Source organism: Schistocerca gregaria, chromosome 4, assembly GCF_023897955.1.
Source record: "Schistocerca gregaria isolate iqSchGreg1 chromosome 4, iqSchGreg1.2, whole genome shotgun sequence".
In the NCBI taxonomy this organism is placed as follows: Eukaryota; Metazoa; Arthropoda; class Insecta; order Orthoptera; family Acrididae; genus Schistocerca; species Schistocerca gregaria.
Genome location: NC_064923.1, coordinates 783,575,718 through 783,593,828, shown reverse-complemented (window position 1 = coordinate 783,593,828; position 18,111 = coordinate 783,575,718). Strand labels below are relative to the sequence as shown.

At 43.7% G+C, this 18,111-nt stretch overlaps 1 protein-coding gene across 1 annotated transcript in view; it reads right to left on the bottom strand.

Annotated features, from left to right (window-relative positions):
- The window catches only part of LOC126267934 (epithelial discoidin domain-containing receptor 1-like), a 439,627-nt gene that overhangs the window by 5,522 nt on the left and 415,994 nt on the right, over positions 1-18,111 (bottom strand). Inside the window, exons 15-16 of the mRNA XM_049973245.1 lie at positions 15,267-15,359; positions 4,674-4,815 (exon numbers count right to left, since the gene is read on the bottom strand). Coding sequence (XP_049829202.1) covers positions 4,674-4,815; positions 15,267-15,359 — 235 coding nt within the window. The remainder of the gene's footprint in view (positions 1-4,673; positions 4,816-15,266; positions 15,360-18,111) is intronic.

Below are 18,111 nucleotides of genomic sequence, written 5' to 3'. Positions count from 1 at the left end.
AGCAACAATTGCAGCCATTAGTAAGTGAAAAAATGATGAAATTTCACACGTAAAAAAATTATTTTGTTATATTTCAGAACCTCCACTGCAATGGGTGTGAATCTTGAATCCTTCCTCGTGATGCTGACAAAGTTTTACGAATTTATTTGTAAAAGTATAGACAGTGCGAATTAAAATGTCCTGTGGTGCCTCTCCTGCTCCATGTCGGCCAGTTTGGCGTCCTACCCCCTTAAAGGCTTAAACAGTAATTTTAATAACAACATTAAAGTAAGGGCTTTACCCAAATTTCCGTTATTAAATTAAATGTTAATGACAGTATGCAGAAGGCAGTGGGCAGGCATGCGTTGAACGATCGGTATAGAAGGCTACGAATCATTTCGAGTGGCAAGGAGCACAGGTTGAAGTGGCCAGATGTAGATGGGAGTATAGGCGTGCGGCGAGGGAAGACGGTAGGTTGCTTTCTCGTAGCTTCTAGAACAACTTCAGAGTGGTAGTACCGTTCCGGCATCAGACAGTGGTAGGGATGCGAGATCTGAATGCTAAGGGACGACCCCCCCCCCCCCCTCCCTGTAGAACTCGATGGCGACATTGCTAGTTATCGCCGTCGAGAGAGAAAATAGTACCAGGTTGAGACAAATATATTTTAAATGTAATGTAAAGCACAGAACTGAGGATAAGGCTTAATAAAACAATGTCCTCTCTTAGATGCTATTTTCTTTCATTAGTTTACAAAGTCAGTATAGACGTGATTACTCATCGGTGTGGAGGTACGAATTAAGTGGAGAGGAGATTAAATTTTGGCGTTGGCGTTTTCGCTCTGGGTCCTTCATTATGGACAGACCCGTATCTGACAGCTCCGATGTGCTGGCTTTGTTTGGTCAGTAAGTACTTTTGCAGTACAAATTGCTTTAAAGGCACTGCCCCATGTGTCTGGAATAGCAGTTGAGTAGCGACAGGTTATTCCGCAATTTAATACGCCAGGCACTGATTTTGATTGTGTGATACGAAGTTTCCCTGGAACTGTGATGAACGTAAGGACCATGGTAGAGCCGCATAGCCCAATCGAGATGCAATCTCATCCTTATTTCTTGCATGGCGCCAGGCTGGTGTGAATTTCCGATAAGTCTTCTAGGATTTAGTGTAAGCAAGATGGCCGTAGAGTCGAGTGCATGAAACGAATCTAAATTCATTGTGTAATGTGGTAATGTTTAGGTGAGCGAGTGTTTGTTGTGGCTGCATCATTAGAAGTCCCGCGTGGCAGTGCAAAATTAATTGGTTCTAACGGTTCAAATGGCTCTGAGCACTATAGGACTTAACTTCTGAGGTCATCAGTCCCCTAGAACTTAGAACTACTTAAACCTAACTAACCTAAGGACATCACACACATCCATGCCCGAGGCAGGATTCGAACCTTCGACCGTAGCGGTGGCGCGGTCCCAGACTGTAGCAAAATTAATTGTTTAACTCTAAGGGAAATAGTAATCTAAATTGTATGCACGTAAAGGGAAGACAGATTTTTCTAGAAGCGCGCTAACGTATATTGCATTCATGAGGTTACCTTCCATTCAGAAGGCTGTTGCACTCAGCGACAGTTATTTGACTTGTAAATAATACATTTCAGCTATCAGGCGTCCTTTTTAAATTTCATTGACAGATCTAGATTGCAGCTAGAAACCAGCCATTCTCAATGTACTATCATTTTTGATCAATGTATGTATTGGCTGTTGGTCGGGCTTCATCCACAGTTAATTGAAATGTGGATTAAGTCCGACCAACATACATTACATGCACTGGTCAAAAATGATAGTACATTGAGAATGGCTGGTTTCTAGCTGCAATCTAGATCTGTCAATGAAATTTAAAAAGGACGCCTGATAGCTGATATCTATTGTCTATAAGTATATTGCATTGTTCTGAAGGTCAGATTCATTGTGAAGATAATTTATGAATATAAATGAGAGATGTGTCATCATAAGGCGCAAAGGGAAGTTGTTAGCCTGATTCTCTGTCATTTATGTGCTCTCTGATTAACTACAGGTGCCCAACATTACCGTAATAGCATTCCCGTGCAGTTGTAACATGGGCTTTGTAGGAGGAGACTGCGCCCCTGAATTATATTTTATTTATCACGGTAGGTCCGTGTTCTTATGTGCTGCAATACCGTTTTACATTACAACATTACTTGGTTGAATTGTTGCTTCCCAACATTGCTTACAGCGAGTAGTATCGAGAGCGGGAGAGCAAGGCTATCTTTGAGAGGCAAGCATCTTCGAGAAATGTAAAGGTCGTCTGTGACGCTTGCGACACATACCTAATGTTAGCCGGACGTTGTCCCTCTGCGCGCTCGATTTAATGCAATCAATGTGGCTCGATGTCTCTCAAGTGACTAACCACTGGCGCCGATACATTAATAATAGTACGCAACTCGTGTTACATCACATTCCAGCATTCGGGTAGTCATTATGATAGGTGGAAACAATCTGAGAGGCCAGCCTCTGTGGCCGAGCGGTTCTAGGCGCTTTAGTCCGGAACCGCGCTGCTGCTACGGTCGCAGGTTCGAATCCTGCCTCAGGCATAGATGTGTGTGATGTTCTTAGGTTAGTTAGGTTCAATCAGTTGAAAGTCTATGGGACTGATGACCTCAGACGTTAAGTCCCATAGTGCTCAGAGCCATTTGAACCATTTGAAATTTGAGTGTAATAAACTGATCCACCGACCCTTCTAACTTCCATTATGGACACCAGACTCGATCTGTTACGGGAATCGGCGAAATGCTGCGAGTGACGAGGATAATGGGAAAAGGACACTACACTAATAGTGTGCGAATACGTTGAGACTCTGGTTCTTTCGGAAGCGTGCTAGGATAGTCTGTGCAATTGTGATGACCAGTATGGCGCAGTATTCACTCATCGGCCTGGTAAGGAGAAGGCCCAGGTTCGAATCCCAGCCCGGCACAAATTTTCAACTTTCCCCATTAATGTCAATCAATACCTACTGCCAGCTAAAGTAATTCATCTCTTTATGTATCTCTTTTTTGTTTTTCTTGTCCGACACGTAACACGTATAAAAGGAAAAACTGTCCCATTGCATCTAAATCAAATTTCCATTTCTTGTTTCTTCCATTAAATACACTTTTAATTTTAATTTAAAATACACCCACAACCTATTACGTATCTTATTTATTTTCGTTATCTAAGTTAGCAACAAGTTTAAAAAAAACTGTGTATATACATATGTCCTCTTTGTATATACTTTACTAGAGATATCAACAAATAATTAAATTTAGCTTGATCCATGTAGTTCTCATACTTCTTTGTACAGGAAAAGGAATTTCTTCCGGTTAGAACTTTGCCTGCAGTGAAGCTTTCCTCGGTACGTTCCTTCCTCTTTCCATGGACAACACATCCTGTGGTACCGTACATCGAATGGATGTCTGGCAGTTCCCGCAAGGAAAACTCACATCTTGTGCAACCAGTCCAGTAACTGTACATCACGGAGGACGCATCACAGACGAGTTCAGGTTGTTTTTCAAGGAAACGCTACAAAAGTAAATGTGGCTGGAAGTCTTTTGTTGTGGATCACAGGCAGTTTACTACGTTTCGGTCATTCAGTATCTTACTCTACTAAATATTCATTTCGGACCACTCGTCTATTATATCAAAATAGTTTACAACCTAAAGGTTGGTTGGTTGATTTGGGGAGAGGGGGCCAAATAGTGAGGTCATCGGACCCATCGGATTAGGAAAGGGCGGGGAAGGGAAGGCGGCCGTGCCCTTTCAAAGGAACCATCCCGGCATTCGCCTCCGACTATTTAAGGAAATCACGGAAAACGGGTTTGAAACGTCGTCCTCCCGAATTTGCTAACCATTGCTTCACCTCCCCCGGCAGACCCTAAAGGTTTTTTGATACCCTGTATAAATTACTGTTAGAGATGAAAGTTATGTAAAGACACCTTGACAATGCTTTGACCAACCATTTAAGGTACTCGGTAATTTGCTGTTTGTTTGTCGTTTAATATGTAACACATAAAACCAGAATGACCTGGTAATCTTGTTGGATAAGTTGCCCATTTTTGGATTAAGTTCTGGAAGCAAAAACACGCAGGAACACAACGAGCTACTTGCTGAAGAAGTGTACACAGTCAAGTCTCACGGCCATTTGATTATGAAATTCTGTGTTGTTCAGTAATCTAGCTAGCAATGTCTACGTTTCTGTAGCCATCAGGCAGCTCTTCTTTGTGAAGTGTGAGCACTGTTCCCTAAGTATATCTGTTTTGCGCAAGTTCCTGTGACGATTAAGTCAAAAGCACTGTGTTGTTTTTGTATTCTTAACGACTTTGAGAGTGATAAGAGAGAGGGTGGAACTGGTAACTCCCCACAGTCGTATCTCGTAAGACGGAAGGAACTACGTGGGTCTGTGGGGTGCAGTTTGAGATAAACGAAACAGTGGTGCGACACCACATCAGATACATATTGGACTAGAAAATTTCTTCCACTACCATGACTTTGATTGCTTCAGAACGAACGCTGTCGAACTACCATGTGCCAGTTGAGATGGCCACGCAGTAACGGAACTCCTCTGCATAGGTGTGGAAGAGGCCAATCTGGGAGCTAGTAAGTGTCGTGTGTGTGGGCTGGTGGCGACTCGAACTGTGGAGAAAAGTGAGGACTCACCAGCAGCAGGCTCTCCCAGGACATCCAGCGCACGGGCAGCTTGGTGTGCGTGTCGCTCGGGTAGTAGTCAAGGTCGTAGCGCGAGCAGTACATGGCGTGGTCCGACACCTTCAGGCTGAAGTCCGCGCCCACCACGCAGTTCCTGCCGAACACACCCAGCCAGGCACAGGTTACACACCGCACGATACGCAGGTGGCGCGCAGCGGTCGGTAAGCATCGCAAAGTGCTCCTAAAGCGTTTGTGCGTCAGATGTCAAGACAGACAGACGGTGGAACTGAGCACCGTATACGAACAGCCGCCCATATGTGTGGGTTATAAGCACATCTCCCTACTCTTACGTAACAGATCGAGGAGAGGTAACTGGCCTTTTTTTGTGGGTTCCATCGTAAATTCTATGACAAGAGGCCTCAATTTTAGCGTGACTTGGATACTAACAAACATTTTATTAACATCTCGTCGATCATCTCATCCATCAGAGCTGGAAAACGCCCAGAGAATCTGAATTTCATGGAATGACAGTGCGGACTATCGAAGGGCTCATCGGGCACCGGGGATCGATGTGAACCACTTCACAGTCTGGAGTCCAGGTGTCGAGCAGGCATAATAACGTAGTTCGCACCAAGTGCAGAAGATGGCTAAGTCGTCGAATCAACAATCTCGCTCCAATTTTTTATACGGCATCCATTTTGCCCCGTATTCGCGCAGTTTCAACACGTCTTTCGAGTGCGATCGACTTTCCATTGATGGGTTATGCCGCAAGGTTGTCGATTGTTCGTTTTATTGTGGGAGAGTATCACCACCTGAGAGGTGTAAAGCCCTTGATTTCTGTACCAGGTTGAGCGGTACATCTCCTTGCTACCTCGATGGACTGATCTCGATCGTCGATAGAATTGCATCGCCTTAGCAGCCTGGGTTGCCGGATTCCACGCCGCCACAGCGAGCGGATGTTGCCGCCACTCTGATGTTAAACTGCCGCCTACTCTTGTAGTTCTCGATGTGGCTGCCCTCTGGTGAGGATACTCGCCTGTAGGCTTGGGTATTCCCACGGTAGTTGTACAGCCATCCGAAGGGCCCTGTTTCGGTTCCTTTACAGTTCTGTGCTAAGCGTGTCAGTGCCATTTTGCCGTACGGTCACCGCCTACTCCCGCAGCGGTCGCGTGAGGCTCTTATATGTGACTGGGCCGATTGTTGGTGGCAGTCGTGGCCTCGCATCCAGCACCGGGAACAGAGCCTATTCGGTCTCCTCAGCACTTTGTATTGTACAGGGGATAGGCAAAATAATGCGAACAGTGGTAGTAATGGGATGGCAGTGTCTGACGGTCAACAACGCAGGTAACGCACGTGTCACACCGGACTGTGCCTGTTCTGTGCTCGGCCAGGCATCAGTGCAGGCTGTTTACGAGTAGAGCAATCTGAGGCCGAGGTCGACGCGCAGGGAAAGAGAGCGGCTTCTGGCGGCCCGATTAGCTGGATCATCAGTAAGAAACAGAGCCAACTTACTGAATGTTTCAAGAGCGACTGTGTCAACAGTCAAGACAGCCTCACAATACATGGATAGACATTATCGTCTAGACGTAATAGTTGGCGGAAATCAAAACTAAAGGACAGAGATCGTCGTACGCCAATACGAATTGTGTCAGAATAACACAAGCCTACGGCGGCTAAAGTGATTGTAAAGCTCAATAGCCATCTTCGAGGCCACGCATCTGTCGAAACTGTCCGCCGAGAACTCGATGAACTGAACATTCACGGACGAGCTGCTACACCGAAACCATTAGTGACGACAACCAACGCAAAGAATCGTAAGACACGGTGCCAGGAGCATAAATCCTGGACCGCTGATCAGTGGAAAACGTCATATGATCCGCCGAGTCACAATTTTCGTTATTTCGAACATCGGGCCGGGTTTAAGTCTGGTCAATGCCAAAAGAAGCGTACAATCTTGATTGCTTGGTCCCACCGGTTAAGCAAGGAGGTTGAAATGTGCAATATCGGCAGCCACATCATGATATTCTGATGGCCCATCATTACTCTCATAGGCCATGTTACAGCCGAAGATTATGTGAACATTTTAGGTGATCAGGTGCACCCCATGATTCAAATGTTGACCCCCACAATGGCGCCACATTTCAGGACGATAACGCACCCACTCACACAGCCAGGACAGTACAACCGTAGAATGGGGAGAATAGAACTGAACTGTCAGCGTCTTCCCCGGCCAGCGCAGTCCCCCGACATGAACATCATCGAAGCCTCTTCGGTGCTACTGCAGCGCAGACTTCGGAGCAGATTTCAGCCTCCCTCGTCACTACAGGAGTTAGAGGGTCTGTTCGAAGAGGGGCACATCATTCCACTGCACGCTATACAATCATATATGCCATTATTCCTAGAAGAATCGCAGCTACATTACGTGTAAATGGTGGCCCAACAGCTTATTAATAAACAATTCCCGAATAAGTGCAGGTGTTCACATTATTTTGCCTGTCCCCTGTATCTCGCTAATGTAATGGTGCCCTGTGAGATGCCTGACCGGCTGACCCCAAGGGACCAGCTGTTGCGCCTCTGGTGACGCGGGCAGGAGGTAGAGCTGAAGGCGCTGATCCTAAATAATGAAAAGTGTGAGGTCATCCACATGAGTGCTAAAAGGAACTCGTTAAACTTCGGTTACACAATAAATCAGTCTAATCTAAATGCCGTAAATTCAACTAAATACCTTGGTATTACAATTACGAACAACTTAAATCGGAAGGAATACACAGAAAATGCAGGGAATGCTAACCAAAGCTGCATTTTATTGGCAGTACATTTAGAAAGTGTAACAGACCTACTAAGGAGACTGCCTACACTACGCTTGTCCGTCCTCTTTTAGAACACTGCTGCGCGGTGTAGGATCCTTACCAGATAGGACTGACGGAGAACATCGAAAAAGTTCAAAGAAGGGTACCACGTTTTGTATTATCGAGAAATGTGGGAGAGAGTGTCACAGAAATGATACAGGATTAGGGTTAGAAATAATTAAAAGAAAGGGGTTTTTCGTTGAGACAGAATCTTCTCACGAAATTCCGATCACCAACTTTCTCCTTCGAATGTGAAAATATTTTGTTGGCACCGACCTATATAGGGATGAACGATCACGACGATAAAATAAGGGAAATCAGATCTCGTACGGAAAGATATAGGTGTTCGTTCTTCCCGCGCGGTATACGAGATTGGAATAATACAGAATTTTGATGGTGGTTTGATGAACCCTCTGCCAGGCACTTGAATGTGATTTGCAGAGTACCCATGTTGATGCAGATGTAGATGTGCTGCTTGCGATTCTGGCGTCCGGCAGCACCTTACGCTGACGGTGTACCGGCTACAAGGTAGCCGCAGCCAATGAGCTCGGGAGAGGTACAAGATGCAGATCGCAGGTCAAATAACGCCAAATAACTCTCACACAGGAAAGAACTACGGGCAGGCGCTGAGAACCACTGTAGGTTCTGACACACCGCCTCCGACCGCGCTCAGCAAGCAGTACAGCGACCGAGGCTACACGGACCGCCGGCCGACAGTGTCCGCGGAAGGAACTGCTCCAGTCAGCTCCGAGCCGAGCTTCACACTCAACTGGCGCTCGTGGCGCCGCAACAGTCGGAGACGCTGACTGAACTCCTGTCCTGTGCTAACCTCTTCACCTCAAAGTAGCACTTGCACACTTGCAACCTATAATTATCTGCTGGATGAATTACAATATTTCCCTTCCTCTCGGTTTCTGCCCTCTACAGCTCCCTCTAGTACCACGGAAGATATCCCCTCATGTCTTAACAGATATCCTTGCATCTTGTCCCTTCTTGTCGGTTTACATCTACATGGATACCCTGAAAAACACATTTAAGTCCCGGACAGAGGAGAAAATTGGTGATTGGAACTTCGTGAGAAAATTCAGCCGCAACAAAAAACGCCTTTGTTTTAATTATATCTACCCCGTATCCTGTATCATTTCAGTGACACTCTCTCTCCTATTTCGCGATTATACAAAATGTGGTGCCCTTCTTTGAATTTCTTCGATGCAATCCGTCAATCCAATCTGGTAAGGATCCAACATCGCGCAACAGTAACCTAAGATTGGATGGACAAGCGTACTGTAGGCAGTCTCCTTAGGAGAACTGTTATATTTTCTAAGTATTCTGCCAATAAAACGCAGTCTTTCGTTAGCCTTCTCCACAACATTTTCTATGTGGTCCCTCCAATTTAAGTTGTTCGTAACTGTAATGGTTCAAATGGCTGTGAGCACTATGGAACTCAACATCTAGAACTTGGAATTACTTTAACTAACCTCAGGACATCACACACATCCATGCCCGAGGCAGGATTCGAACCTGCGTCCGTAGCCGTCGCGCGGTTCCAGACTGACGCGCCTAGAATCGCTCGGCCACACCGGCCTGCCGTAATTGTAATTCCTAGGTATTTAGTTGAATTTACGGTCTTTAAATTGGACTGATATATCCTGGAACCGAAGTTTAATGGATTCCTTTTAGCACTCGTGTGGATGACCTCACACTTTTTGTTATTAGTGTCAATTCCCAATTTTTTGCACCGCACAATTATCTTTTCTAAATAGTTTTTTAATTTGTTTTGATCTTCTGATGACTTGATTAGTCAATAAACGGCAGCGTCATCTGCAAACAATCTATCAAGGCTGCTCACATTGTCTCCCAAATCGATTAAACAGATAATCAACACCAAAGGGAGTATAACACTACCTTGAGGAACGACAAAAATCACTTCTGTTTTACTCGATGGCTTTCCGTCAGTTACTACGAATTTTGACCTCTGTGAGGAAAGAACGAATGTAGTCACATAACTGAGACGATAAGCACGCAATTTCACTACGTGCTTCTTGTGTGGTACAGTGTCAATAGCCTTCCGGAAATCCAGAAATACGGAATCAGTTTGAAATCTCTTGTCAATAGCACTCAGCACCTCGTGTGGGTAAAGAGCTAGTGTATTCCTTTCCCTGCCAATTCACGGAACACCTCCTCAGTCCACCTAATTTTCAATATTCTTCTGTAGCACAACATTTGAAATGTTTCGATTCTCTTCTTTTTCGTGTTTCGCACAGTCAAAAGCCATGTTTCACTACCATACAACGCTGTCCTCCAAGTGTAGATTCCTAGTAATTTCTTAATGAAATGTGAAACCCAGGAATGTCCTTCTTTGCGAGTGTTAGTCCGCTTTTGACGTCCTCGTTGCATCGTCCGAAATGAGTCATTTTGCTGCCTAGGTAGCAGGGTTCCTTAACTTCGCCTACTTCGTGATCATGTACTTCGTGATCACTAAAATGGTTCAAATGGCTCTGAGCACTACGTGACTTAACTTCCGAGGTCATCAGTCGCCTAGAACTTAGAACTAATTAAACTTAAGGACATCACAGACATCCACGCCCGAGGCAGGATTTGAACCTTGCGACCGTAGCGGTCGCTCGCTTCCAGGCTATAGCGCCTTGAACCGTGATCACCAATTATGACGTTTACGTTCTTCGCTGTTCTCTTTTCTGTTGCTTCTAGTTGCCTTCGTCTTTCCTCGAGTTACTTTCAACCGTCATTCTATACTCAATTAGACTGTCCCCTCCGTTCAGCAGATTCTGTAACACTTCTTCAATTTCACTGAAGATGGCAATGTTATCAACGAATCTTATCACTGATATCGATTCATGTGCAATTTCGGTTCCACTCTTGATATTTCCTTTTGTTTCTGTCATTGTTTCTCCGATGTATAGATTGCTGCTTCGTTTAGTTTCTGGTGGACTTTAATTTTTCCCATATACATGAGTCCGGCGATTTAGTTTGTATTAATGTCAATTACAGAGTAAATAGTGCTTACTTTTTGTGTAGCTTTCAGCAAGCACAAAACACTGGCAAAACTTAGACTTAACGAAATGTCGATTTTCCACCGTAAAGTTGTATTATAACTTGCAGAAAGTATGTTGCTGAAAAGCTTGTGCGAATTTTCGAAGGTCTGTAGGAAATAAGACGGTGAGTTCAATAAGTACTGCAACACATTTTTTTCTCAGCCACTTTTGGTTGAAAAAATACGGAATTTGTTGTGGCGCATCGAGGAGTATTCCCGCTTCAGCCTCTACACTTTCATGAAATTCTGACAGATGGTGTGCCATACGTAGCCTTCAAAATGACATCTGTAACGGACGTGCTTTCCAAGCAGAGAGCTGTCACAGAGTTTTCTTTGGTGGAAACTCGTAGATGTTCACAGGCTCTTGTAGGATGTTTACGGAGTACTGGTAGTGAATAAAAGCTCGGTGAGTCGTGGAGCCAGCTGTCTGTCGTCATCACAACAAGACCGCCCAGCTGTGTCCGACCTCTCACGCGTCGACCGGCACACACAGCTGGGACGCTCGGGGAACTGAAGGAATGACTTCAGCGTGCTCGTCGCCAGAAATATGCTAACGAACTCCTTCTTTATGACAAAGCAAGGCCTCAGACCAGTGTCCGCACACGAGAGGGGCTCAGAAAACTTCACTGGACTGTTCTTGCTGATCCGACGTACAGCCCGCATCTCGCCGACTTCTATCTGTTTGGCGCAATGGAGGACGCACTCCGCAGGGAGCTCTACGTGGATGACGAAGCGAGTCGTTGGCTCCGACTAGGACTGGTACAGTGGTACGGTGTGGGCATTTGTGCCGTCGCATTGATTGGAGATTATGTTCAAAAACAAGTTTCTGTAGGCAGAGGACTGAGAAAAAATAGTGTGTAGGATCCTGAATAAAAGCAACCTGCGTTCGGGAAAAATTTTGCCTCACTTATTGAACGCTCCTCTTAGGCCGTGTCCTACGTGAGCGACAGAAGCGAGCGACTTCTGGATACGCGACACTCCACTGACAAGCAGCGACATCGGGTGACAACCTTGGGTGTCCAGCGTGCGAGCGACCACGTCGCGCTACAAGATGGCTGCTTAGAGCCAACCAGCCGTTTCTATAAAACGGCGTCCTTGACCTGTAGAATACTGTAGCTGGAGAGTAAGGCTACAGAATTAGGTTTACTTAAAAAATAAAGGGAAAAGGAATACTGTGCATGAAATCTACAAATGGAGGAGTCTTCATGGAGAATTTCATAAGCATCGTCAACTACAAAGATCACCAGACAAGTTCCTCGAATACACGTGAATGAACAGAGCAGCATTCGACTGTCTCATCAACAAATTAAATACGAATGTATGTTTACATGATCAAGAACTTTTAACATCCAATAAATGTGAAGGAATGACTATTACAAGTACGCTAAATACAAACATAAGCAAGCAGGTTGACAGCAATTAACAAAAGGTACCTGTGGAATAGGGTTAGCGCGTACTGTTCAGAATTATGTATAAGCAGAAGGCCCTGGGTTCGATTCCCAGCCGATTTTATATTTTTATTGACTCAGTTCCGATTCTGTATACTAAGTTTTATGTATATTGTTTACACTGCATCGCTAAGTATATTTTTAAGGTCCTGCTAAATCCCAATATATTACACACATTTAATTCATAATAAATTACCATGAACCACGAAATTTTACAGGTATTTGATGTTGCGAACATAATTCATCAGCAGTCAGTCTTAAGGCCAAGCGTTTCTCTTATTCTAAATAGTCTGTAAATGTCAAACGTTTTGTGTAATGATTTGTCTAAAAGTATGAAATAAAAAATATTATGGAAACGTTTGGTGCACCTCATTTTCTGTTCATGATTTCGAGCCTCATTCAAAGGCATATAGAACGTCTCTCTGAACTATTTATTTCTTTTACACAAATCATTTCATAAAATATTTGACTGATTTCTTCCATTTTTGAATTTCAAGTTTTATTCAGAAAGCGTGATCTTACTGACTCCTCTTTTGCTTTCCTAACGTACTTGATTCGAAGGAAGCCTTTTTGACATTCAAATACTGCACCAACGTATCTTTTTATGTGCTGAGTAGCTACGTCTTGAACGGATGACATTTTTGATACTTCATTCACAGCAGCTTTTCGTGAAATATTTCAATTTTTCCTCAGCTTATTAATTAAGTTTTCGTTCATTACCCTGATTACTTTCAAGCAGTTAAATATTTTCATGCCAAACTAGACCTCATGCTGGTCACTTTGATACCCCGTTTACCTGTTTCTCTCCCTTTGTTTGCCTATGAAAATTTGGACAAAACCTCATGGTGTAAATTATAGCGAATCTTGTTTTCGCTGTGCTCACGCGTTTATAAAAACGCATCCAGTGTTAATCGTATGATAAAATATTCCTTTCTGCGTACTGTCATTTCCAAAAATCGTCGTTTCGATATCTCGAAGCTTTTATGAGATACGATGATTTTTGTGACCACTTGATTCCCGAAGCGCAGCAAAGGTTCGGACTCGTCGCGAGCGACCAGTCTGCTGATATAACAACCAATATCTCAAAAATGAAAAGAGATATCATTCCAGTCTCAACTTTAAATACAATTTAGATATATTGGTTACATTTCATACGAAATAATGTATGGCCTTAAATGAACTATGCGGAAAGTCTACACAATGTGATTTTACCTCTGCAAATTTTTAAAAATTTCGTGCAGCCATGTACCCAATTTCGTGCAGCACAGTAACTATGACGAATGATGAAAATAAATTATGACCTTTATCATCTAAGGATATCAAGCTGTAGGTTGCGGAAGAATCAAATTTTTTCACCGAATCGTTTTCTTAAAATCGGATGTTAAGTAATTTGTAGCTACGGTCGCGTCCGCTCCACTGCTTTGCCAAGAAGACGCGTGGCTGTCGCTCTGTGTCGCGTGTGCTGCAGCAACAAGTTTCAAACAGAACGTCTCCAGTTGCAGCGGCAGACAGGCAGCGACACAGATGTCGCTCACGTAGGACACTTCCGTAACTACACCTGTGGTTGTTTTTGTCGCCTGAAGCCCTTGCGCGCTGTCGCTGGCTTCTGTTGCTCACGGAGGACACGGGCTTAATATTAACTGTGCGACAATCCCACGCCCGAGCAGCGGGTTGCCTATCTACTGACTTCCAGAGGCAACAGAAAATTGATTTTTCAGTATTTCGCGTAGTTATTGACCAAATTTAAAATGATGTCATGAGCTATTGATTAAGAGCTGTAATATTACGTTGAAAGCTTAACAGGACAGGTCAAGTATAACAGAAACAATGTGCATCTGTACTCAGGCAGCCTAACTAACCGAATATAGCTGGGCTTTACTCATTAAGAGTGTGAGAACGACAGAACTTAGCGACTCACATAAAACTTTTAAACATAATTTCGAACCTTTCCCAAAGTTTTTCTCATATGCATGCTTGAAGTCAAATATTTAACATATTTGTTTGTAAATTTATTACATGTAGATAGCTTTGCTCTTTCGTTTCTTTTAGTTGGGAGTTAAATTCTTGTGGTGTGCGTACTGTAAGACCTTCAGTACACACACCATGAAAATATTTAACTTGTCGCTCTAACGCAGTAGGCGAGTGAGAATTTTACTCTGCAGCGGAGTGTGCGCTGATATGAAACTTCCTGGCAGATTAAAACTGTGTGCCGGACCGAGACTCAAACTCTACCAACTGAGCTACCCAAGCACGACTGACGCCCCGTACTCACACCTTTACTTCTGCCAGCACTTGCCTGTGAAAGGCAAAGGTCTTAAGTTCGAGTCTCGGTCCGGCACACAGTTTTAACCTGCCAGGAAGTTTCAAGTAGGTGAGTGTCACCAATATGTCTCGTGGCCTTATCGTGGCATGTTTATCTTCTGCCGTTAGGTCAGACGATAGAAATGCCACTTGGACGCTTAGAGTAGCAGATTGACGGCGACCAACTTTAAACAGAACTTGATTAATTTTCACACACAAGTATTAAAATAATAACAAGCATAAAAATTACTTAACTTGGTTCTTGATGCTATTTACAATTGACAATCTGAAGTTCCTTTGGTGTTGGTATGTTAATCTTATTCTCACATGTATCTCTGATACTTGACAAAACTGTCTATACATTTATGTACCTGGCTATGTACAGGAATATGATAATCTTATTAGGCGCAGACTGAAACTTGACTATAGACTGGTACAGACTGGTACAGATTGGTGCAGACAAATGCGGACTGACTAATCGGAGGTCTGTACACTCATTATAATACCTCTCGCGTTGATGTATCACTATGCGAGTGTGATCTGTGAGGAGAAAAGATTTTACGCTAGAAGCAACCTCATTGGCTGCGTTACATATTAATAAGCGGATCGGCGGAAGCAGAATATGGTCTGTCTCTATGGCAGCGCCATCTCGTAGTGCGGAGACCGACGAGTGCTGCGCCTTCGCTGTTGTGCTTGGCGGGGCGCGCTCTAGTCGGAAAGTTGTGTATGCGCTGTCTACACGGAACTATGTACACAATTCTAAATTTATTTTTAAAGAATCTGGAATTTACTGAGAGTTTAAGCAAATAGAAACACTGCGGGCACAGTGCATTGGTCGGAAACTGGGCGTTCATTACAGATTCACCACAAATATCGCAGTTAGGAAAATGTGTCTGCCACACTGAAGGTGGAATCATGCAGTAGCGAGTCGCTCAGACGGACTGCTGGGACTCACCTGGCGGCCAGGTCCCGGTGCACCAGCTTGAGGCCCTCCAGGTACTTCATGCCAGCCGCGATCTGCGTCGCCAGGTAGATGAGGCAGCCGTAGCTGGGGGCACAACAGCACAGGCGTCACGTTACACAGTGAGGGAAACACTTCTGCAGTGGCGGCAGCAAAACAACCCACAGCTGCGAATCTCGTTTCTCTCTGCACCGACACAAGCACTTAATCAATGACAAAAACAATAGCGTAAATAAAAACTAGTATTCAGTAGCCATCTTTCTTCAAAAATGTCCACATCTCTCTTTTTTTTTCTCCCAACAGTCTTTATTACAACATTTCATCGTCTAGTGGCAAGACGGTGCGATGCCACACGCTCAAACAATGACATCAAAACAATATAAATTATTCAGATTAAACAAATTGAAGCAAACTAGGCTAAAAATTAGTTCAGAGACGCAAAACTTTGAACACAGCTGTTAAGGTTCAATGTCCTTGTCAGAATTATATTAGAACAAAGAAGCCCTCGGTCACAAATATTAAAGCCAGCCAGTGTGGTCGAGCGGTTCTAGGCGCTTCGGTCTGGAACCGTGCTACCGTTACGGTCGCAGGTGCGAATCCTGCCTCGGGCATGGATGTGTGTGATGTCCTTAGGTTAGTTAGGTTTAATTAGTTCTAAGTTCTAGAGGACTGATGACCTCAGAAGTTAAGTCCCATAGTGCTCAGAGCCATTTGAACCACAAATATATGTCAAAATTGACCAGGTTTCGACGCTGCTATGAGCGTCGTCTTCAGAATTAGACTAACTGTTCTAAAACATATTAGGTATATAGTACATTAATAAAATTAAAGTTTGTATGACTGGAAAAAGATGCAGTACTTACAAGTCACATATTAAAAAAGATGTAATTGTAAAAAAGATCTATTGTAAGAGTTAACTGACGGCTTCCGTTTTCGAATTCAGTAGAAGACAATAACCTCACTTTCAATATTTTTCGAAAAGAATCGTATACTGACCAAATCGTGCCTGCTTCCTCTTTTCATCCACAGTCTCAAAAAATGGCCATTTTTCACTCTGCCATCCACCGAGCCACCTCTATACCACTTTCAACATAAAAGTTTAATGAGGTGATTAATTTACTTAAAACCATAGCAGTCAATAACGAATATACGCCTAACATAGTGGACGATATCCTAAAAAAGAAAAACTGCGAGAATTACCACGCTCAACATCTCATGCACTGAAGCTAACCCAAAAAAACGTTTTTATATTCCATTCGTAGGACCAATATCCTTTCAGGATCAGCGCATGATTCGCAACAAATACAACTCCAATGCTGCCTTCTCAACTAATAATAATCTAAAGAGAAACTTCATTCATAATTTAAAATCCATTCGGTCCCCTACAGAAAGTTCTGGCGTTCGTAAGATCATCTCCGATGCCTGCTCCTCCTATTACATAGGGCAAACTGGACGTGCTTTGACCGTCAGATATGAAGAACATCTCTTGAGAAAGAACGGCACTAGTTCCCTAAGTTCCCTAGGTTCATCCTCTTCTCTTAATTACTGGACACGTGCCCAAAGTCATAGGCGATAACAATATTCTGCATACCGAAGAGAAGGTTAGATGTTTTAGAGGAATTGGACATTTTCAAACATCTCTCTCGTCATGATGGCCTCATTCTCAACGAACAGCTGCAGCTGCGAAATAAAAACTTTTTCGACTGTATAAACCCATTGCTCGATCTTTGATTCCGATTTTCTCATGCAGTTCACCGAAATATTGTTTTCCTGTTACATCTTTGATGTTTTCTTGTATGTCATAACTAACGGTTTTTTCACGTTACAAAATGCATCTCTGTTTAAAGCAGATAAATATGTAACTTCATCCTATTATCATTACAGCTTACGTTATGCCTGAATCAGCTGCATCACAATTTCATGTGCCTAATTTTGAATGTACAGCAGCCTAGTTGTATCTAAGGCTACTAGATGCGCTCGTAGCAACACCATCTTTACTGGCCCACACTTTCTAACGTGGGCATCTCAGTCTTGTTGCAAACCCTTGTTCACTAGAGTACGAGCAGCCCTTAGCGGCTCGCCATCTTACTTACAACTATTCATGACGTCGGCTTTCCGGCTTAGATCTTTTTTAATATGTGACTTGTAAGTACTGCACCTTTTTCCAGTCAGTACAAACTTTCATTTTATTAATGTATTATATACCTAATATATTTTAGAACAGTTAGTCTAATTCTGAACACGACGCTCATAGTAGTGTCGAAACCTGGTCAATTTTGACTTAATATTTGTGACCGAGGGCTTATTTATTCTAATATAGTTCAGAATCTTTGGTAATTAATTATTGTGGGAATTGGCATATCAGTTTTGTATGCCGAGATATCATAAAGGGATAGCCACGACAGGTAAAGAAGTGAAATTTCCTGGCAGATTAAAACTGTGTGCCAGAGCGAGACTCGAACTCGCGACCTTTGCCTTTCGCGGGTATGTGCTCTACCAACTGAGGTACCCAAGCACGACTCACGCCCCGTCCTCATAGCTTTAATTCCGGCAGTACCTCGTCTCCTACCTTCCAAACCTCACAGAAGCTCTCTTGCATAGCTTGCAAAATCAGCACCTAGCATATAAGAAGGTATTTGATAGCTGCGATTCATTACGTACGTGTACTACTAGGATTGAGAATGGCGGCAGGACGGGCATCCGGTCACCCCCTCAAATGAACATGCCAAATCCGATTAACCGTGGCCGGCCTTGAGTAAGCGCGGCACCAGGCGCCAGCGATAGAATGTAGCAGCATTCAGAGGGCGCTCATTTCCTTTAAAGCCGAGTCTCTGTACGG